This window comes from Pterocles gutturalis, unplaced genomic scaffold (genome assembly GCF_000699245.1).
Source record: "Pterocles gutturalis isolate BGI_N339 unplaced genomic scaffold, ASM69924v1 scaffold16591, whole genome shotgun sequence".
Taxonomy (NCBI): Eukaryota; Metazoa; Chordata; class Aves; order Pterocliformes; family Pteroclidae; genus Pterocles; species Pterocles gutturalis.
The window spans coordinates 28,047-51,770 of NW_010103386.1; the positions used below are offsets into that span (position 1 = coordinate 28,047).

Here is a 23,724-nt window from a genome sequence, read left to right on the forward strand (position 1 = left end):
ATTTTTTGTTGTATTTGTTCATGTTATCACATTTTTCCAGTGACAGTCTGTCTACATAATTGTGCTGATTCCTAAAAGCATAGATGAAGGTATGTGACCAAAGCCAGGAACATAACCAAGTTTTAATTTAAAAAAAAATCCTGTTAAGTTGCACTGAACTTTGTCAACTCTGGTTCACTGAACTTAGCTTTAAGTATGAGTCTTTTCTGACAAGTGACTGTAAAAACTGCATCACACATTGTCATGTTTGTGATTTAGTGGCTCCGTATCAATTTTGTTCAGGAGGTTGTTGGATTTTTTTTAAACCGCCAGACCTACCAATGAACCAGAGATTTGAAGGTCATGCTGTGTTCAGTCTCATGCAACACCAACAATAATGACATTTCTGAGAAATGAAATCTCTCAGTCGCCTTCACAACAAACCACTTCAGTGTCTAGGGAAGACTGTTTTGTCAGATTTTCATGAAGTAGGAGTAAATCTATTCTACTGCCAAGCTGGAATGAAATTTCCCCAAACAAACTTGTGCTACATCTGTGAAATAGTCTTACAATGTGAGCATTATGTGTTATAATAAGGTGGCAAAGTTTAGAGGGGCTGATTCTGCTAGCACGTCATGGGTCAAGCTTTCACTGTAACAGAATATGGGAACTATCCTGCAGAGTGATTACTGTAATAATACTATCCTTATATTACTATGTATCTGCAAGCAGACATTATAACTTACCTGAATTATTCAGTACCCTTTTAATAGATTTTAATCTTTATGGAAAATGCTCAGCAGCTTTTGGTAATGTCTGCATTATGTTAACTTATTGTCTTCTTACTTGGTTAGGGCAGAGATATGTTTCTTTTTGGAGATACTGGGCACTGGAGGCATTGGATTAAGATGGGCTGATGAATAAAATTAAAGGACCATATTTTAAAGCAAACTTCTGCTTTGCTAGGTATTAAATATGTTTTGTGGTTTAAGAGAAAAAGGAAATACCGCATCATAAAATGACATTACTTGGAAACACTGTCATTTCTTTTCTTATCTGATTTCTGATTCTGACTTAGCACTCTACAAAGTATTTTCCTTTTCTTCTCTCCTTTATTTTGCAGTTAACTTTGACCACTTTCAAATATTGCGGGCTATTGGGAAAGGGAGTTTTGGAAAGGTAAGAATCAATTTATTTCTAGCAGTTAAAAATCTAATAGAGAATTCATTTGTGCATTTGTGGTCCAACCTGATTAGACTAGGGTAAAAGAGTAAAGGCTTTGTAGCTTTTTACTTCTTAAAGATATCTGATCATCGGCATGAACTGATTCTGACTATTTGTTAAATTATTTCTATTACAATACATTCACTGACGTTAATTGAGTAAAAATAATCATAATAATTAAGTTTCCTCATTGGGGATTAGCAGAATTTAGAAATCAGTCCCCAAAACAAAAAGAAACATGAGCAGACTGCTTTTTCACACAGTCTGCTAGAGCGATCTTGCTCTAGACTCTCTGGACTTATTTGTGTCTTTAAAATAATTGCAGTATTTTAAAGGCACTTTACATAGATTCAATACACTTGGGATTATATAAACTGACATACACTGTAATTATGATCATTGAGTAAATGTTTGTTCAATTCAAAAGGCTTTTGCTGAAACACAGAAGATTAATGGTTTGTTTACACATGAGTAGATGACCTTTCTTTCCTATAATAAAGACTATAACAAGGTTTTAAATTTTAATATGGGTAAATACAAGGCTATGCAGTCAAAGAAAATCATATTATAAAAATATTAGAAACTGTTACTCACAGGAATACATTTGAAGGTGAAATATAACTTCAGTAACTGATCAAGCAATAGCTACCTAGATCTTGATTTAAATTATTTTTGAGTGTACGCCAGCTGAGTGCCAGGGAGCTACTTCTGTAGTTATGCATTAAGCACATACACAGGATTTTGTTGGCTCTTGGCTTTCCATGCAGAAAAAATTACTGTCATTTTACAGAGGCCTGAAATACTTCTCGCAGAACAGCATGGTCCTTCAAGGCATGGTTCTTATTCGGATCAGTACATTCCAATAAAAACCCTCTTTGAGGTCAATAGGAGAATATGCTGCTAGTGCAAAATGCTATTCAAGAATCGCCTAAAAATCAGGGCAGCTGGAGATCTATGATTGTTTGTTATCACAATACACTGATGGAATATCATGTCAAACTAAACAGAGGTACAGGAGTGTGAGTTAGATCCAGGATAAGCAGTTAAATATATGTCCAACTCATGCTGGCCATCACAAAGATGACCTACACCCCTCTTTCTTCAAAGCTTCCCCATTCACACCTCTACTGTCTCTGCCCTTTCAAAGGGGCCCTCACTCTTCCACATCACATAGGAAACCAAAACAAGCCTATGTGCTTTTTGAAGGCTTGTTGTTGATGCTTAATCCACTCTTCTCCATGGCATTTAGGAAACTGGTGAAAGTTTCTATATTTCTAGAAATATCTAATTTTCTCAGGTTTATATGGCTTCAGTGGTCTTGTGAACCTACTCTGGGGACATGTATGTGTGAGAATAGAGTGACACATCCCTGAGACAACATGTTTAATGCAAGAAAGAACTCCTGCTCAAGTCCTCTCTAAACTTGAATCCTTATTTTGCAGCTGTCAAATGGGACAGAATAGTCCTTGGCATAACAGGCTTACTTTTCCCAAATGAATCCAAGCTTCTGACCAATCACCTTGTTTTTCCTTCCAAGGACAGGGAAAGAAAGAAGCCCATTTTAAAATGACCTATTATACCATAGCCAAAAGCACAACATGGTAAATCACTGTTTCAAGTGTCTTCCTCTGTGAGTCAGTTGTGCCTTTATCGTCCATTTAAAAGCCTCATTGCTGGCAACTTTTCCTATTACTGTCCTTCTGGCAGCAGAAAATGTCAACAAATGATGCAAGATCTCTAAGGTCTATTGACTTGCTGTTTACTGTTTGGGGTCTATTGTGCTCTCACATCCTGCAACATGTAACGCCGTGTTCGGTATCACGCCTTCCCTAAACTGCCTTCTTCCTTTATGGCTGCTCTGTGGCCACTTCTGGTTTTTGAGAGCAGTAGGATGTTTTAAGACATGCTCTACTTTTTTATTTTATTGCTGTTGGTGCAATCACTCTCTCTCTCAATATTTCTTAAATTACTGTGGTTGCTACAGCAACCTGAGGCCTCTGCAGGGTACTGCTGCTGGAGGTATCTGATACGGCAGGGACTCCGTGCAGCTCAGCTCGCTCTTGTGCACAGAGCTCAGGGGGATCCTCAGCACCCCGCTTCCTCCATGGGGGCTGGCTGCTTCAGCAGCAACGCTCTGTCCCTCCCAGCTGGCTTTAGAAAGCAGCTCCCTGCCTTTTCCTTTGGCATTTTCCATTCACAGTAGCAACATTTGCTGCTACAATAATTCCTAGGCCGTTTGGTATCAAATGCTTTGTATCTCAAGAGCTTGTCTTTTCTGAGAAGTGGCCGCCTGTTTAAAGCCGCTGCCTCGGTACACGCTGTTTCTTAGGGACATGTTAAGAGCAGATGCAGTCTTGTATGCACTGTAGCATCTTCCCCAGAAAAAGAGAAGATACATCACAGCAGTTGTGAGAAGTGTAGGAAATGGGTATGGAGAGAAGAGAAACAGGAAGTATGCTCTTGTTTCCAGAACCAACCAAGATCGCTTCTCTCAGCGTAGACAGGTGTCCTTCCAGAGCTCGGGTTGCACCCTGGTAAGGGACAGATGAAGAAGTTGAGCTCTGAACCTGCATAGAACCATTACAGCCACAGCTCCTGTGTAAGTCAGCAGTTCTTCTGTTCAAGCCAAGTGACATGCAAGCTATGTGTGACCACTCACTGAATATTTGTCCCCCCTCCCCCATGGGCACATGTATACACATGCAGCGTATGTATGTGTCCATCGGTACATACAGACACTGGCACAGACCTGTGAGCTGCTGCAAGGTGTGCCCAAATGGTGCCCAAGTGAGGTATGTGGCATTCCTCTGAAAGGAGCCTTGCTGGCTTCAGTGACCTGGTTTTGCTAGGTGGATGAAGGTAGCTCTTTTCTTATGCATTGGTGTCCTCGTATGTAACAGGAAACATTGATTTTTATTTTTTTTTAAGACCTTTAAGCTAGATATGCTTGGCATGTTCCCATTGTTAGTATTTCCAAATACATTTGAAGTGGGCCACATCAGAAGATTTGTCCAAAGAGGTTTTCTTAATATATTAAATATTTCTCTTTTAAGTCAATTCAGAAATAGACAACTAAAAATATTCAACCTAAAAATGCTGAACACTGGTTTAAGTAGCTATTTCTTTATGCCACGTGATACCTTAAAAGTGCTCTCTCATGTTTAATCTGTCTGAATTTTTCCATTTTGTTATATATAAAGCCATCATTCTTATAAAACAGAATACTGCAAAAAATTGTGGATTTTAAGATCATCCAATAAGTACAAAGCCAACTAAGAGTGAAATACAAGAATTGTCATTGTTCTTTACTGCAACAGTAACCATACAATTGCAGGCTTACTGCCGCAAAATAATTTGTATTCAGGTGCAACAACTACTTTTCAGGGATATTATAGTACCAATTTTCTTCAAGTTCTCTGTTCATGGAAGCAGGTACATTGAACAATCTGACCTCCTTAAATGAAATTCAAATTATTATTTCAATGTGCAAACTCTTTCTCCTATTTGTCTAAGATGCTGAAACACAGGACTTAGTTCTGATTAATTTGGATGTATGAAACAGTGACTTCCTTTGCTGAAGTAATTGAAATTACCCTGGTGTAAAACAGATGGGAGCCCAGAATCACATCTGCACTGATCAAGGGTACTTTACTAAATAATATGCATTTCAGAAAAAATATGCTGCTACCCTAAAAGCAACATAACACACAACTGCAGAATACTAACACTGTTTGACAGGATAACCACAGATTTTTTTTTTTAGCTTGAGTAAATATGAAAGGAGACTAAGCAGATGCTTGGTCGCAGCTCCAGCTGTTATGGTTTTCCAATGGGAGTCTGGGAACGAATACCCCTATATCAAGGAAATTCCCTGGCAGCGTAAAGGCAAACTTATGATATCCAGTCTCCAGCCTCTTTGTGTAAATCTTTCCAAGTCTGCTTGTAGGCTGAGACTATAAGCATTAATTTTTCAGGTTATGTGGGTGAGAACAGACAAGGTAGCAGTATTTCAGGCACACTCTTCATAGCAGATTTGTCAATTCCCATACTGCGTGTGAAATGTACTTGATTTCTGTCATGTTGTTCCCTATGTCTAGGTGAGTGTCTTCTGCCCATGCGGTGCCACTGCCCCTCTGCTGGGCTGTGATCACTCATGGTAGCTATAAGTGCCCCATCTGATCTACTGACCTGACATACTTGATGTAGAAGATTATGACACAGGAGCAAGGCTGAGGTGTGCACTCCAGCTGCCAGCTCTCTACTATCAGGGATCTTGCACAGAGGAGCTTTCTCTGATTTCAGTTTTGCATCTCTCATTTTTTACGACCTGTCATGAAACCGTATTGTGAGGTAGTTGAGTAGTCTAAGTACTCGTGTACCAAACTCAGACCAAAATGGCTTTATTGAGATTAAGTGCTCCCACTCCCTGCTGTTCTCTCTGGACCGAGCATATGACAGCTAGAAGTCTTTTAAAGTTAGCAGGAAACAGGAGAAATCTGTGTTTTGCAGCAAGTAAAATTTTTAAACCAGCTCCATCTTTTTGGTCTGGGAAGAGCTTCTCTGAAGCTACCTGTGGCTGCTCAGCCAACACAACATTATGCAGCTTTCTGCAGCAAACCATTATCAAATTCTGCCCCAATTTTACTCAGCATGACTCTCGCACTTAACTTAGCTCTCCAATAGACCATAGGGCACTTTGTCACCCAGAGCAGTCTTGGTGGCTGTGTGACCTATTAATCTGCAGATCAAACTCGATCTGTAGGTGCTCTATTTTTCACATGTGAAGTCAGAAGAAATTTGAGAAGGTAGCTTAGAAGTGGACCATAGCCTGTGTTGCTCCTGAAAAATGTTTAGCCCTGCAGTCATTATTAGTTTTTTTCCCCCTGGATCTGAGGGAAAGTGGCTCCAAGTCACACTTTGGTAAATTTCTTTTTACCTGATAGTTTTGAAGGCAATTCTTTGTTACCTTCTCCCAGATATGAAAAAAGATCCAACCCTGTGATAACAGTAAGACATGTAGAAAAACCCTCGTTAGAAGGTAAATATTTTCACAAGAGACTTTTAAAAATAAGCACCATATAACTCCAAATAAAATGAATGGGGATTCATGCTGTCTACCTTTAAACATGTACAACACAGATGCCTCCATTCAAGCTAGACATCTACAGTCTCTTTAGAGGGACTTTAGAAGAGAAACCATCCCTCTAGAGATGGCCTTCTGGACCTATTTAGGCCCATATCTTAGGTGGAGATGGATGTGCCTGTCTCTATCAGCTGACTATGAAGCTGGATAGCTGTTGAGTTCATGACATTTATATATTTGGTTTGAAGCATTACCTATGAGACTGCTGAAGCAATGATATCAGTTTGAGCAGGGCACTGTCTAGGCTTTGGTAAACTGTATTCACAGAAAAGTTTTGTTAGTAATGTGAGCATGACAGGCTTCCATACTGATATGTGTAAACAAGACAATTCTGCACAGACTTCCACAATAATGAGTCATCACACAATTTGTTTGTTGAGGTTCCAGAGCACCTGTTTGTCCCTACTTTAAAAAGACTAATTTGGAAAGAATTTAAACCATAAACAAAAAAAACCCAATTTAAATATTTCCCGTTAAGACTTCACATGTGAGGAGAGTTCAAGGGCTTTTCCTTTCTTCCCTGCACTAGCACAAAAGCTTCAGCCTATGGGTGTCTTGCTCTGAAGAAGTGCTTAGAGCCAGCAGGTAAAAATACCAGGGAGGATCTCCACTACTATCCAGCACTGTCATAGAAATGCCAGGTGTTATTCACAATAACATCAATGTGAATGCAGCTTGGATTTCCTGATTTTTAGTAGGAAGTAGCTTTAGTATATTAATTAAAATCCTGTTGATTTTGAAACCATATTAAAAGACATGCACAGGTACACATTGCTAGAAAATATTTTCTCTCATTCTGTTTTAAAGGTGTACGCTAGGCAAGCTTTCACTAGCAACAGAAGGTCTGTTTCAGCTGTGCTGAACAGCTTTGTTTTTACCTCCACCTGGCGGGTTGGAGAACTGAGTGCCTTCTGGAGACACAACAGTGTTTGATAACCTGTTTACATTACATAGTTAAGTGGTGTATATGATTCTAGTTTGACCCATTGGTCAAACCTGTAACTCTCAGCTGAGTAAAACGAGATTTTCTCAGCAGTCTCACTAGTCAACGGTTCAACAGGAAGGCTTTTTGTGTAATGGAATAGGAAACTTCTGCAAACACCTCAGGCTTGGCCAAGTTTCATATGACAGTCATGCTGCAAATTCATGTAAGTGAATGAACTTCTGGACTTAGGTTCTGAGCCAAAATCCATAAACATTGTACTTTATAATGTGATTCACTAAATTGGAGTGTCCACATAATCTCAGACAGGATGTCAGGAATTGCCCCTGCAAACTCTGCTTATACTTTTGAAGAACTTGTGGAAGCTTGAACGATTCACTTCCATCGCTCCATTTCAGTTCAGCCCCACTTGCTACCTCCTCTTCCCGCAAAAGGCCAACTCCAGTTCCCCATTGTTCCATAGCCTGGGTTCATTCCATAAAAATTTGAACATTTAGTTATCTTAAGGACATCACCAACATTCAGATTTTCCATAACAACACAAGGAGGAAAATGAAGTAAAACTTCTGTACTCACCATTGTTCAACATTGATGGGCTCAAGACAGAACATCGCTATCCATATTTTACTTAATTAACAGAACATCTCCTGACAGTAGGAAAGGTAATTAGAAACTCTGCTTAATTACACCTTGTCATTATAGGTTAAAAGTACTCTATTAACTCCTACCTTTGAAGTAGATTTGAGCTCCAGGACACACTTCATGAAAACAGGGTTGCAGAGAAATGAATGTGGTTTGGTTTCACTGGCTCAGTTCCTCTTGGAGGGACTGGAAAAAGGCAGGGGAAGTAAAATATGCTGGTATTATGCTCCTGGAGCCTTTCCTCTGTGTTTGAGAAATAAGTTACCATACAGTAGGTCTCTCTAGGATCCTCACCCTGGTGCAGGTCATTCGTCACCAGGTCCAGAATCCAGATGAGACCTTTATAAAATCAAAAGTTTCCTCTGTGGGAAGTTGTCTTAGTTTCTCCAGACCATTACAGCATTTAAAGCATGCAAGTTCCTTAAAATCCAATTCAAAAACAAAGGATTTCTTTTTGCTTGGCCCCATGTTGTAATCAGATGTCTGAGCACCAGTTTTATATATGTCTCTTATAATGTGGGAGTGTGTGTGTGCACGCTCATGTGTGTATGTGTGTGTGTACATGACTGTGCATATACAGTGATAGTGTCCACACCAAGTGAATCCTACAGAATATCTTTGAATTTAGGCACTACAGAGTTGTGATATCTAAACCAGATGTTTCCAGTACATGGTCTGTATACATCCCGATGATTAAAAATTCTGATTGGAGTCTATGGCTGTATCAGCAATAAAAATGTTGCACCAAAATATTTTCAGCTGATATTCTCTTGGCTGTGAAGACACTAAAATTGTCACTTTAAAAAGTCCTGCTCAATTAGCAGGAAAAACCCTTCAGAACAGAAGTCTGCTGGAGATATGATTTTGCTCTATGTGTGTAGGTAGGGCTGTTATGAAGATGAGATTTACACCAGCTTTGGGGATGTGATCCAAAACAATCTTATATTTCTGTATTGCCATAAATTATATTTAAAATTATATCTCTCAGTTGTGGTACTGATGACACTTGCCAGCTTCATTCATAAGGCAAACTACCATGATGAAAAACAATCGAACCTTTACATGGGAGTTCTTTTGACTAAGATTTTCTTCCTGCATTTACAAAATTATTTGACTTTTGTCAAAAAAAGAAAATAAAGTTAAAGCAAAGAAATTTACTTCCAGAGACTAAATGATTGCAATGGTCTCTTGTGACTTCAAAAACATTATGATGAATCTCTGTACAAAAATTCATTTTCTTTTCAACAATAATTAAGGGAGCATAATTCTGATATTTAGATGAAATATTGAGCCTGGTGAAAGTAGGCTACATTTATGATGCAGTAATCAAGATGTGTGTATTCACTTGTGGGAATGAGGACAATGATTGTGCATTTTCCTAAGCAGGAGGCAGTAATTTCTGTGATTAATGAATTATCCTACAGTTTGAGCAGTTGGAGTGTATTCCTCCCAGCTTTACCGTGTAACTTCTGAAAGTTATGCTACTTCTCTTAGTCCCTGTTTCTTCCTATACAGGGATGGGGGGTTCTTTTGTTAATGTATTAATTACAATCTATCACAAAGAATCTTGCATAGATGTAATATGGGCTTTTTGAAGGTGTTCCTAGGTTGTACTATTCAGATCTGGACTACTGAAATATCTTAAAAAGGCTCCTTTTTTTCAAAGTCACAACTGTTTCCTTTCTGGAGGTGTCAAACTTTGTCTTTTACTTTGCTGTCATTTAGGTGTGCATTGTACAGAAGAGAGACACCAAGAAAATGTATGCCATGAAATATATGAATAAACAGAAGTGCATTGAGAGAGATGAAGTTAGAAATGTTTTTCGGGAGCTACAGATAATGCAAGGCCTGGAGCATCCCTTCCTAGTCAATCTGTGGTAAGCAAACCTTTAAAAATCTATCAAGGATCTCTTGTTTTCTACTTATTGCTGAATCAGTTCAGGCCATGGAAGGCTGGAAAGCTGAAAAGTGTTTGGTGACCTCTTTTTTTAAAGTATTTATATTTTGCAGAGGGTTTTATTTTTCATGAACAGTTTAAAGGTGACCCTTTGTTTTGGAATATTTAAACATCACATTCACCTTTTCATTTCTGGTTTGGTTTCTCTCCATATTGTTACAGCAGAGTGTGGAAAAGTGTTCTGTCCAGCTTCATGATTTCATTTTGACGATACCTGGACTAAACATCTGTTATAAGGCTCCCAACAATTCAGTTAAATATTTTTTAGTTGATTCAGAGAAAATTCAAAATTCAATTACTCATAAAGAATGACTGACATGGAACAACAGAAAATCATCTTTCTGTCACACGGAATTTCTCTTCTCTTCTCTTCTCTGCCACTGCATGCCTTGGTCGTCACATATGAGTGTGAGAAAATGTTGGTCAGGTAATGACTAGCTTCAACTACAGCACCAGCTTGACTTATTTGCTGGCTTTCATGTAGTGATAGTGGTAATGGGTTGCAGACTTTTCCTCTCATCTAAAAATGACCTATATCGTTCAAAAAAAGGGGAACATAAACCATTATGATATCAACATTTTTCAGTTTGTGAATAGCTTGATTGGCTGCAGATGGTCACAGTGCAAACAGACCTTTTGTTTTGTGAATTTTATCTGTCTTGCTAAACGTCAATGCCTAACCTACGATCTTTTGCCCTTTAGCTCACTCTTGACCTGTACAGGTGAAAAATTTCTTGTTGCTAGCTTAACACATTTAATGAATTAAAAGCCAAATTATGTTGTTGCTTGAGTGAACACACCTTTATGATAATTGCACTCACTTATACCAGCAAAGGGTTTGATCATAAAATTTGTTCAAAAAGGACCTAATCATATATATGTCTGTGTATATATATATATATGTCTCCCCTAATCCACAGGTATATGAAGCAAAATTTAAGCTTAGGTAGGTAGTCTAGATCTGATCTGCTCTTTTGTCTGGAAGTAAAATACTTGCTTTTTTTTTTTTTTTTTTTTTTCCCCCAAAGTATCATTTTCTGTAAGAATAACTTCACTGTCATAATTTTTTTTTTTTTGCTTTTGAATTGAAATGAAGTCTTATTTCTCTTAATTCAAAATGTCAAATCACAAAGACAGATTGAAAAGCGTATTTGGAGGATATTCTGCTCATGACAACCTTTTCATGAGTTTGTGGGGCTGTCCCTGACCGGAACAGCTGATTTTCAAGAGTTAATCATCAAGACTTTAAAAATAAAGTTAATATAGTGGTAAATCTCCCGACAATTCCTTGAACCAAAAGGAATACTAACCAAGCACATTAATCTTTTTTTGAGGAATTACATCATCAAAAAGAAAAGTTGGCAACTCAAGAAACAAACATGAATACTGGAAAGCCCTTTAGTTGTGCATGATAACTGCACAAAGAAGTAATGAGATATGTGTAAGCAATCTGTCATCAGTTAAATTCTTGTGTAGAGAAAGAGAAGAGGAAAGAAGGTAAACCTTCTGTAGTGGGTAACTCTGCTGGCATCCATCAGTAACCCCAGAATACACAAGAATAAAGAACAGCTAATACAAAACAAGGGTAGCATCTCAACTCCAAAAGATCTATATTAAAAAGCTTTTTGAGGCTCATGCATCTTCTCAGAGCTTTATTAAGTTTGACTTCACAATCTCAACTTATAAATCATATTATTTGAAGTATGAACTGTCTTTCATAACATCTGACACAGAAAAGAATCATTCTTCTGTAAACGGTCATAATAGCATTTTTCAAGAAGGGCTTGGGGTTGATTTATAACCTTCATTTTAAAAATGAAATTGAATAAATGCTTAAAGATATGTGAGCCTTGTAGCCAGTTTTATCACCGTTAGAGGCATTTCTGATAATGGAGATTCCTTCTTAAAATGAAAACCAGTCCTGTTTTTTTATCAGGCCTTTTGTATGTCATGTATTTCAAGCATAGATGAATGAGCTGCAGAAATGTCAGCTCCTAGCATGGTCCCACCTTGAGACTACAATGTACCCTTCTAAGATCCAGCATTTCATCCATGTTTATCCTTCCCCAAATATCTGGGTGTCCCCTGGGCAAGATGAATAGCATTCCTGAAAGAATCTGTATTTTAAATATCTTTCTCACAACATGCATTAGGGCTGAGCCAAGAGCCAGGTTGCTCCCTATGTACCAATACAGTTAGACTTGACATTAAATGACTTATCTTCAAACATGAGTACATCCACTGACTGCTCTGAAAATAATACAGCTTGCCACAAAAGACAGAAGTTATTTGCAAAAAAAATAATGTATCAAAATAGTTTCTCTGCTGATGTGGAACAGAAAAATTTGAAAAAAGGTTTGGACCATTCCTAAAAACTTTTGGAGCATTGAAGTGATCTTATTTTTAATAGCTTTGCTTAAAGCTCTTATATACTTTTAAAATTGTCAGAACAATTTCAAAGGCAGCAGAGGGAGAAGGGTGAAGATTTACTTTTGTCAGCTTATAGGTCATTTTCCTATAGACAGAACAATATGTTTGATATATTTAACAACCCATAAAGAAGTGTTAGCTGCATTCTCAGAAAGGCTCTGTATTTTGATGTATTTTTCTTTCTACTCATCAGTCTCTGGAAACTGTATGTATTTCATAAGACAGATCTACAAAAGTACATTACCGCTACCAGCTAGAGTAAGACTAAGCTTTAAATTCAGTTTAAAGTGGAACAAGTGAAGAACACACATTGTAGCAAAAATGTTCACACGTTTCTGAATTCACCCAATTCCCCAATCTGTCTTCAAAAAAAAGGGGAGGTAAAAAAGAGAAAAAAATGAATGCTGGAGAGAATTAATTATTTGTTCAGTCTCAAGTGTTGGATGGTTTGCTTAATTCACACACATGCACACACGCATAGCTGGAAATTGTCACTTCTCTGTGAAGATGCCATTTCTAGAATAGGCTTGGAGAAATGTCACCTTGGACTGTCCCATAGCATGGTTCTGCTCCTCAGATTGGTATCAGAAATGTGCATAAACCTACAAACTCAGGGAAGAAAGAACACCTGGCCAAGTGTTTTACTACTGAGTGGAGCTGAAAAGAACCAATCAAGGAGCATCAATTACTTATCAGAGACCCCAACCACCAAGAAGAGGTGGTTCAGGTTGGCCTTAGGTGAGTTTGCTTAGTGGCTGCAGTGTTGTGTAATTTGCCTTCATATAGTAGACCTAATTTAGAGTGAAAATGTTTTCTAAGGGATGGAAAATTTATTTTCTGATATCTAGTATGACCATCTTCATGAGACTCCATACTAAAGGCTGTGAGTAAAGTCTATGATCTAACAGAAGAATTACATTATGTTTTTGTAAGGGAGCAGGGGACTTGTGGTGTTTCTTGCTGGGACACAGGTTGGGTGTTTGCAACTAGCCTGGCTGCTCTTCAGCAGTAAGGAGTCCTAAAAAAGCTGTAATGATGTCCATCTTAATAGTATGTGGTGGATGCCCAAAAGGTCACAAAGCAACAGATCCTGACAAACAATCTGTGTTCCTGGAGAGTAACAAAGGTGCTCAATGCTCTTAGATCCCTTTGCTTCTACCAGCTGCTCTAAGCCTGGTTAATGGCAAGAAAGGCTATGATGTTGCCCTCTTTGGATACATCTATGCTAGTAATTTAAATCTGGGTATTTTTCCTGGACTCTTGAACTCAATCTTTCATGCTGCTAAATATTTTAGACTTATTCCTAGCTTAGGTGTGGGCTGGGGCATGAGCACTATCCCAGAGAATCCCCAGGCACAGCCAGATTGCTCCCAGTAGGCAGCTTGCATGCCATCACCCTGTTTTTTTGAGGCTGACAGTTTAATAGTCCAGGCACAGACTTTTCCGTGCCATTTGATCTTGGTGCTGGAGAACAGCCACTGACATGTTTATTGATACAATATACGTTTCTTACTTTTGTGAATTTAGCTGAGGTCATGAACCTAAGGCCATGTAATCTTGGGCCATTCAAGATATCTGATGGGCTCTGAGATTCCTTTCCAGACAAGAAGAGTTTGTAAATCAAGGGAGAAAGATATATTTAGTGTCTTGTACAGAGCTTAGATGGATGAACTCTTTTCTATAGAGGGAGTAAAGGGTGAGTACTTTCCTCAAATAGCTAGATCAATTCACCACTGCATTAATGTAAATCTGGAATAGGTAAAGATATAGAAGTTTTATGTCTAAGATTGAAAAAAAGTCTGTTCTCCAGAGCCTTAGAAGAGATAATGATGGAGGAAAAAGGGCAGGAAAAGGTGATGAGGCAGCAGGAAGGGTAAGATAATTGGAAGAAGAGAATATAAGAAAGATTTGTCTTGAGTTGTAAATATTCAGCATACTATTTCTGGCTCTGGAAATTACATTGGACTCAAGACTGCCAGTTGGTAACCTCTGGATACTTGTCCTAAATGGGTGTTAGCTGTAACATCTTCACTGACTGATGAACGAATTATCCAACAGTTATTTTTGTGCTGATTTTGATACCCTAAGATACTATTTGCCAGTACTGAAACACTGTCTTGAGTCTACCTATACTGAATTTTGTTCTGGTGACTAATTGTTTCCTGTGAGAAATCGCTGTCACCTTGAAATATATATTTTTGTACTTAACTTTAATATGTTCCTCATAAAAGCAGGAATTGCCCTTTGGAATAGTTTTAGTTTTGATCTTTTTTTGCATTAAAAACTGCTCTAATAGATATTTCATCTCATTTATGTCTCTTTGCATATTGAGATCTTTCTTAGGAACCTCTCTTCTACATCATTCTTACTAAGACAGAGACTATATTTGCTGACCCATAATAAACTTTTCTCCCACAAAGCTTTTACTGTAAGAGGAATTTTTTTATAAACACCAATAAACACCAAACTGCTGGGAAAAAGAACCTCTTTTGTTTTAAGAATGTTCAGTTTCAGTCAGGTTCCTCTTATGGATTTGTGATTATTGCCTCATTCTGCCTTCACAGGGGGATAGCCGCTGTCCAAAGCAGACTGTCATGAGCTTGAGGTTAGCTTTGGCCATGTCTCAGGTCTGTGGTGTAGTCACAATAATTGGCTGTACATTTGTGGCAGAGAGGAGTATTGTTCCTTTTTGTCCAGAAGCAGAGCCCCAGTGCTGTGACAGGGGTACTCTCAAGAGCTTGCAAGGGAGCAGGGTTTTAGTGCTCTCAGCCTAGTGACATGGGAAAGAAAGAAGGAAAGTGCTCAGACATTTCTTCAGACTCCTCAGTTGCCAATTTAGGCTAGCAGTGCTTTTTCTCCCCCCCCCTTTTTTAAATTTTTTTATTTATTCTCTGCTTTAAAGGTTATGAATACCAAACATGATAGCTAAATTGTGTAAACTCATAACCAAGGTCCTGTAGGTAAAGTGGTTCTCATAATCAGTGCCAGGGCAATGAGTTCATCATGCAAATCTACTGTTTTCAGGCAGGCATGAATGATTCTTACCTGTGCTAGGGAAACTGGGACTGCAATTAGCCCGTACTAAAAGCTCTGCTAAAGGTAGACTATATACAATGCAGCTCAGCACTGCAATAACAAAGCTGTGCAACTGTGGGACAGCCATCAGACTGCAGAACTGTCTTGGATGTATTTGTAAAATCATCCACAGACATCCAGAGAGTGAATGCAAAGTAGGTGATGCTTATAGAATAAAAATAAGTGCTTAACACTTTCACTACAAAACTTTGATACTGAACAGATCCTATAATCTATCCCTAGTCCAAAAAATGTTAATGTTATTGTTGCAGACTATTGGTGGTGTAATATGGTTTGGAAATTTTTCCTAATGGTTTACTTTAGAATATATTTGAGGTTTAGCCATGATATTTCTATTTCAAAACAGAGATGAAACACATAGGTGAATTCCTTTTTATTTATAACAGGTTGATGTAAAAGTCAGAGCACCAGTATTAAAAACAAAACAAATAAAAAATTCACCATGGAACAAGCAAGGTATATCAGAATAGTGATAACTGAAGTAATGTCTGTGTGCTTCAGGTAATGTGTTAACTCTTCAAGTCGGATCTTTCCTTTTTACTTCTGCTGGAATGCCAAGACTGTTTTTAATGTTGCCAAACATTAGAAGTTAGGGACAGTTTTGACCCAAAAGACATAACAGAAGAAAAAAAAAATCTAACTATATAGATATAAGAGGTATAAATAAATAACTAAGAATAAAAATCTTGAGTGTAAGGTAATTTAAATTTTGTATTGTAAGAACTGTATCAAATAGAGTGGATTTAAAATGGCAAACAGTGTGATTGAGCCAAAGCAGGAAGGTCTGTAATGCATTATTGTTTTAATATTGCCTGCTTAAGGGACCTTTTGCCTTGGTTCATTAAAATTTATCAAAGCTTTTATTATTTTAAAACTTGACTATGGATTTTTACAGCATAAATCTGCACATAATTCCATTTTATCAGACTTGTAAAGTGCAGTGAGAAGCTGAAAATAAGATTTTAGAAAATGATTAATTCTATCTTGTTTCTAAATTAATGACATTTTTGCAGTGTAGTTCTCATTAGAAGAGACTATCTCTCGTGTTTCATAAATACATGCCACATAAAGGAGGATTTAAGGTTCTTTTTCTACTGATGTACTTTTTACAAACTATGTCCTGACCAAGGTAAGGTCATGGTCTACGAAGATGACTAAATTCCTCTGCAAAACACTTGTGGCCAGGAGGAAAATGACTTCTGCCTGTCAAATTCTAACTGTCTAAAGTAGAATTTACCCAGGTTATAGGGGGCAAATTCTTTCTTGCAAAAAGCCTGGGTGATGGAATTGAGCCTTGATGGCAAACCAATAAGAAAAGTGGAACTAACGTAAACAACTCTTCTTCTTGACCATAGCTTTCCTAGGCTCACCAGCAGGTGGGCTGGGAGAAGGGTGGGAGAAAACAAGAATATAAACAGAAGTGATAATGAGCCTGGTGAGAGATGTGAACTGTGGGATGGAAAGAGAAGGCATTTTTCACCTTCAATGGGTACAAAATCTAACCTAATCAGAAAATGTACCCAATACTGGTGCATAAATCAGATTCTTCAAGGTCTGAACTTCTTTTACTGATACTTGAAAATAAAGAAAGCGGAAGAGGAAGTCAGGTTTTATTTCTCAGGTCTCTCCAAAGAGGAGAGCTATGGACCTCTGCGCATGCTGTTCTTTCTGTGGAAGCTGAAAACTCTGCAACAATTAAAAAAAAAATAACCAAAATATTTTGCTCACCTTGAACTAGAACACTTGAAATACTCCCTTGAGGAAAATATCCTTTATTTGAAGATAATACTCAAAACCAAAATATTCCTTCATAGAGAAAATAATTTGGTAAATGATAAATGATCAAATTATGTGATAAGAATGGAACAGCATACTCTAAGCTATATACATTTAAAAGGAATTTTAGTACTTAAACTTGTAAGGCAGTAGAAAAATGTAGAGATGTAATTTACAAGTTAAGTTATTAACACCTGAGAGGGATAAAGTAAGTTATGCTGGTCTCAAGCATTATCATTATTATTATTGTTCATCACTTAGTAAATGGTGACATCTGTAGCTTTGATAGGACAGTACTTCATTCCTTAGAGAAGGGTAAGCATTGCTTCTTTCCAGTTAGTACAACCAGCCCTATATAAGCAACAGGTAGTAAAATTTTCACTTCTTGAAACAGCTTTACTGGATGATCCAGTGTTTCTATATGAACACCTGCATATTTTTACCAGATTTGGGAAGCCTGGTTTAACATCTTTTATTTGTCTTCAGCCATGGTCTAGCTGCCTGCTTTTAAATATTCTCTAGTGAAGTATGGGCTTAGACAAACTACGTACGGTTGTACTACCACTATTCTAAAAGCCTTGTGGCATCTGGTGTCTAACAAGTCTTCTGTGAAATAATGACAAAAGCCTAATTTTGATTGATACTTGGGATCACTAAATTATAGAATTATACCAATGAAGCATAGGGTTTTCTAGCATTTGTTCAAGTGGCAACAAGAATTTTATCTTTACTGAAAAACTGGCACTAGTCATTAGGATATAAAGATATCAAAACATTGATAAGGCAGGCTTTTAAAAAGGAGTAAAACATTGAAAATGACATTGTGAGCATCTAGAGTAACAGAGAGGAGCGTGCCTTTGGGACTACCTGTGAGGTGGCTGCCTCGTGCACATGTGCTATTGAGAAATGAACAGCTCCTCCTCCACATCCCAATAAAAGGTTCTAAGATGAGCAATTTGCCAGAGAAGCTCTGTGCCCAGCAGCCACCTCAGCAGCCTGGGACAGCTGAACAGCACAACATGATTCACTCAGACTAACAGGGAATAAATACTACTCTTATGATTCTTTAACCCTGTTCAATGCCGAAGAAGAAATTGAACTTTTCTGTTGGCACTGCTCTGGCGGTGATCTTGTATTTCATTTTCCTTTGAGCCCTAAAACAACTCCCTACTGCACCTGTATCTGTTCCTAATCGATCATGTTAGGCCTTTTTCTGCTCACCAAGCTCTGTCTCTCGCTTGTGACACACAGATACATGCTTGCTCAGCTGCAGTCTCCTGGGTTTCCTCTCTCATTCCTCTCAGTCCCCTCTTCTCTGGAATAGTCTGGCCAGCAGTCCGTTTTGTTGAGTGAAGGCTGTTGATGTCTGGTGAACACTTTAACATGGATTATTTTATTTCCTGAAACATGGCTGGATAAACTATGTATTTTTTAATGTCTCTCTCTTTCTTTTTTATTTTCTTTTTTCCTTTCTGCAAATAATTCAAGAGTATCTTATGACCTTTTTAATAGTGTTTTGATCGCCAGCTTCAGGATGTCAAATCAATAAATATTGAGTAGCCTATGGTTCCTTCTTTTTTTTTTTTTCCTACTTAGTACAACTGATGCCACATGCACATTAACTGCATAATTAGTGGCAGTGGCTGATACTGCAATTCAGATGAAAAAATATCTTTAATTAGTGTTATCACAACCTTTGACAAGTATAGCCTGCTTTAATGACATCCTATATTCACTATTCTGTAACTGTTCTAATGAACAGTTTCATTTCACACTCTAGGAAGTAATTTTTGTTTGCTTTTATCTCTCTTACTCAGGAGACAACTGAAAGCAAACCAAAGTTTTTGTGCTCTCTGTCTGTGTTCTTTCCCAGTGACAAGAGACAAATGGGGCCCTTCAAATTGTTGTCCAGCCTCTGCTCAGGCGAAGAACCCTGGCTGAACAACATGTTCTGCAAGCTCACAGGCACAACGTGCTTTTGAGCTACAGGACACAAGAAACTAAAGGTGCTGTCATTAGTTCAGAATAATGGAGCTGTCAAATGCAATCGGGTTGGGGAGCAGGGCTGTGCAGAGTGTTTTCCAGTTCTGTGCACAGAAAGGGCAGGAGTCACCGCCGAGGCTCCCGACCGGGCTGACAGGGCAGGGCAGCTGGCACCGGGGTCCCGGCGCTGCGGTGGCCAGCCAGTTCTGTGGTGCGTCAGCAGAAATCTCTACACTCCCTGCTTAAACAGCTTTTTTCCCCTGTTTAATCAGTCATGTGTGAAGCGTTTCAGTTTAACCTTTAGGAAGACACTTTGTTTTACTAATTCGTAACTCCCAGAAGCGGAGCATTTACAGTTATAGTGAAATTAAATGATAGTGTCCAACAAGCATCTCCATCACTGAGACATGGTTTTTGTCTCAGTCTAGAATCAGTGGTAAAGACAAAATTCTGTAACTATCCATTGATTAACACAGGGAAAAAAGTGTTACTTTTGATCTCCTGTCTTTCTTACTTGGAGAGCTTGATTAAAAAATAAAAATAAAAGTCCAAATTAAGCTTGCAGGACTTTCACCCATGCTATCCTCTATCCTCTTCCACATTCTGCAGGAACACTGAATTTTTAACCTGAAGCTGCAGCAAGAGCAAAAAAGCATCATGTGTACCACTGCACCTGCAGAGCCTTCTTCAAAGGACCAGTCTAGAAAAGTAAGATGTGGTGGTTCCTACCTCTTCGAACACTCAGTCTTTGAGAAGAAGTGGGATCTGTACAGTACAGAGATATCACAGTACAGATGAATGAAGGAAGGCAGGTGACAAAGACGAGGAGGGATCCTTTTTTCTATTTCTTGAACCTTCTCTAATCACCATCTTGATGTTTTTCCCCTCTATCAGTGCCCACACCCTGATGTCTCCTCTCAAGGTATCCTGACAGGCTGTTGTTTTTAACTTAGGTTGGTTCTTGCTCTTATGGAGAAACTGCCAGGTTGCAGGGACTAAATAAAAGGGTGGTTCAAAATGGCCTTTTCTCCTTTAAATCTACCCCTCAAAATACCTGACCTGGGGGGAAGGGAGGAGAGAGGGTGTCTCTTCTATCCGTCTTATGCTTCTGACTTCTTCTTTCTCTTTATGTGTATTTATATTTTCATATGAATAATTTTTTTTTTTTTTGGAAATGCAGTCTTTTAGCTATGTATTTGAAAAACATGTGGCAGTTGCTGCCATAATGTTACAAATAACTGCCCAATACTTCTGCTGTACAGAAGATGCACGGGACGTTAATTAGGTTCCATTGTTTCTTTGGCTTTAATGTAATGTAGGTTTCCATGACAGCAAAGAGAGACAAATCAGTCAAAGCCAGTAGTTAAACCAGACAATTTGCATTCTGGTCACTAGCTTTAAAAATGTGGTGTACATTTAAATAATTAGATTGTCTGAGTGTTTGGTCACACGCTATATTACTACTCTTCATTTATGGCAGTCTTCTGTAAAAATATAAACTATTGTGGGATGCTGATCTGCAGTTCTGGCTCCGCTACTTACAGAGTAGTCTGTTAAAATCCAATAAGGGCTTTTATCCTAACTAATGCAGTAATAATACTAATAAAAGCAGGGTGGGAGCTGTTATGCTATAGCCTAACTACATATTTATATGAAAGTTGTATATAAAGATGGCTGAAAGCAGTTTTAACCAAAAATTTAACAGAGAATGGAGTATTGACTAAAATCTATTTTTTTTCTGTCTTCTAAATATCTTAAATCTACTAGAAAAAGTCAGAATATCCAGAAATACGTTGATTCCTTAATGTTGGCTCCAATTCTCCTGCAAATTGTGGTCTGATGCTCCCTGTTTCATTCAAGAGAAAAAGATGAGAGGAGTTTAGGCACATCCACCTATCTCATTTACATACATTTACATAAATTTATTTAGAGAAATCTTGTTTCTTGCTGTAAGAAGTTTTTAGGAAAAATCTTCTTTAAACATGTGATTTTTATTACTGTTCTTAATCATTAATGCTAGCCTGTAGCACATATATTTAAGATAGGTGTAGGCTTCCCCAAGTAGAACAGTAAAGAGGAGATATACGAAGTCATTGTAAGTTTTCCTAAATGCTAGCAGAGGAAAAATTTGGCTTGAATACTCTCTCGCCACCAAACGGATCTTATTTATGTCTACAAAAAATGGCAGCCATCTCCAAAATGATCAGTTGACTTTGAACAGTGTCTCCCACTTTGAAATGCTATTTCTGTTTTGTGTGATGGAGAGCAGTGACATATTTTGTTGAAATAGACATCCAGAATATCTCTTCCTATTTTCAGCTGCCTTTCTGGAGCATCAGAGTCTGTGACCATATGTCCTAAAATAGCTCCAAAAGTAATTAAACATGAGGTGTTGCATCTGTGTCTCATTGGCACAAGCCAGAGAATTTGCTGTTTTTTCTAAGAGAACTGAAGCAGCAGAACGTTCAAAACACAAAAGTTGCGGTCAGACATCTTCAGGGCAGTTGTCGTTTTTTCTGAAAAACTGGATGGAAGTGCTCAGTTCAACTATTCAGCATGTTGGGACTTTGTACCTTATACCTCTTTCTGCATACAGAAGAGATTACATTGTAAATGGTAGAAGACTCTGTAGGGCTTAAAAACCAAAATCACTAAACATCACAAGGATGTATACTCTGGAGGAGGTTTGAGTGGCAGAAGGAAGAATGATTTTGCTCCTTAGGGGTTTTTAAGGAAACCAAACACTAGAAACAACTGCAATGGAAGAGAAGACAAGCTCAAGTCCAGACTCTTGAGACAAATGGTCTTGCTGAAAGGTTTAATTGGGTTGCACATTATAAACTTCCATTTGAATAAGTAACAGTGGACTGTAGTAAGTGGTTGCTGTTATTACCTGCCTTTAAGGGAAAATACCAGGCAAAAATTGATTTATTTAAATTCTGCCTTTGACAATTTAAAGGTCCACTTTGTACAAGAAAGGTTTGCGTTGGCAAACCTAATACTTCTGTTAATATTTTAGGAAAGCAAAGCATTGCCTGCTGAAGAAAACAAGGCACATGTAAAGCCTCAGGTTGGATGGATGGATGAGGTAGCTATATGAAAAACAAAACTCTGAAAGTGCGTTTGATGTGTAAAGATATGATGAGAGTGAAAAGAATCATGAATGAAAGCCCAAACTGAGCCTCCTGATACAGGATGTAGCAGAGAATTAGGTCATTACAAAAATGGTTGGGTTGAATAGGAGTCTGATTACAGTGGTGACAGCCTGAATTCAAAGAGAAGGAATTACAGGAGAGTGTTAGAGACTGGTTCATTATTTGTGGGGATACTCAAAACCTTCCCCTTTGCCTCAGTTTATTTTAGAGTAATTCTGCCTCTCCCTCTATGTACTGTTGACATAATCTGAGTACAAGACAAACTGAAAGCAGAGATAATGACAGTGGGAATTGTAATGGGGCTTTCTGGAAATAAATAAGTCTTGGAGATGAAATATGGATTAACTTTTTGCCTGTAAAGGGATGCAGAAAGAGTATCTGGAAACCTGTTCTGCTGGATCCAAGAGGCTGATCTGACAGTGAGTATGCATCGAGGATCTAAAGGATGGGAAGTTGGTGCATCTATGAAACTACCACAGAGAGCACAAGCCCCTCTAGTCCAACCACTAATCTTCCAAAAATTGGAGAGGGGAGAAAAAAGTTTGGAGTGGGGCAGAAGCTTTTGTAAAGAAGTAAACACAATTCTAGCAACTTTCAATTCAGACAAGGTATAGCAGAGACCAGTGTTACAGGGGCTCAGGGAAATGGGAGTGCCTTGTATATAAGGCAGGAACATATTTACTATGAAGAGTAAATATGGTATGGAAGGAAAGAAGTCTGCTCAAATAGCTGTGAAGCAGCAGATACCTAAGTATTCTGTAGAAGAAGCCCTTCACTCCTGAAACAGACAAAGTTTTATGCTAGCTTGAGAATAGGAAGAATCACAATTCCACTAAGTGGTACCTTCCCCTGCAGTAATGCTGTTTTGGCCTCTGACATAAACTAGCATAAATATCTCTGAAAGACTATTTTGTCTTGACTCCCTTCTTGTTTTCCAAAAAAAAGAGAGAAAATAGGACAGCATAAAATGCTATGTGAAGCGTACCCATGCCTGTAACTTCAATAGCTCCTAAACATTGCAGAGACTTCTGGCAAGGAGGGTTTCTCTAATCTCCCCTTCAGCTGCCTCTGCAGTGGGCAGGCAGGTCGGAGGGCTGAGAGAAGATCTCTACTGGAAGAAAACTTCTTGACTTTGGTGGGGGAAAAAAATTGTATGATGGAGGGAGCAGAGCGCAGCTGAAGTCTAACTCTTGTTGGAAATCTAAGGATTCTGTGCCAAAAAACGGCTACAGGCTGAAGTAGTCCTTTTTGTCTTTTTTTTTTTTTTTTTTTTTTTTTTTTTTTTTTAAGGGGCTTTTAGGTACCCTTCCAACTCATATTTCCCACATGAGACCTACCTATCTAAGCACCTCACTAACTCACAGGAAAAACCACCTTAGACAACTGGGCTAGGCTT

At 38.2% G+C, this 23,724-nt stretch overlaps 1 protein-coding gene across 1 annotated transcript; it reads left to right on the forward strand.

The window, feature by feature from the left end:
• Positions 1-1,102: 1,102 nt before the first annotated feature.
• LOC104471383 (serine/threonine-protein kinase 32B-like) lies at positions 1,103-9,808 on the forward strand (the record flags this gene model as incomplete). The annotated part of the gene is made up of 2 exons (XM_010086710.1): positions 1,103-1,158; positions 9,657-9,808. Coding segments are annotated over 2 exons (208 nt in total), but the record flags the coding sequence as incomplete, so codon positions are not given.
• Positions 9,809-23,724: the final 13,916 nt, after the last annotated feature.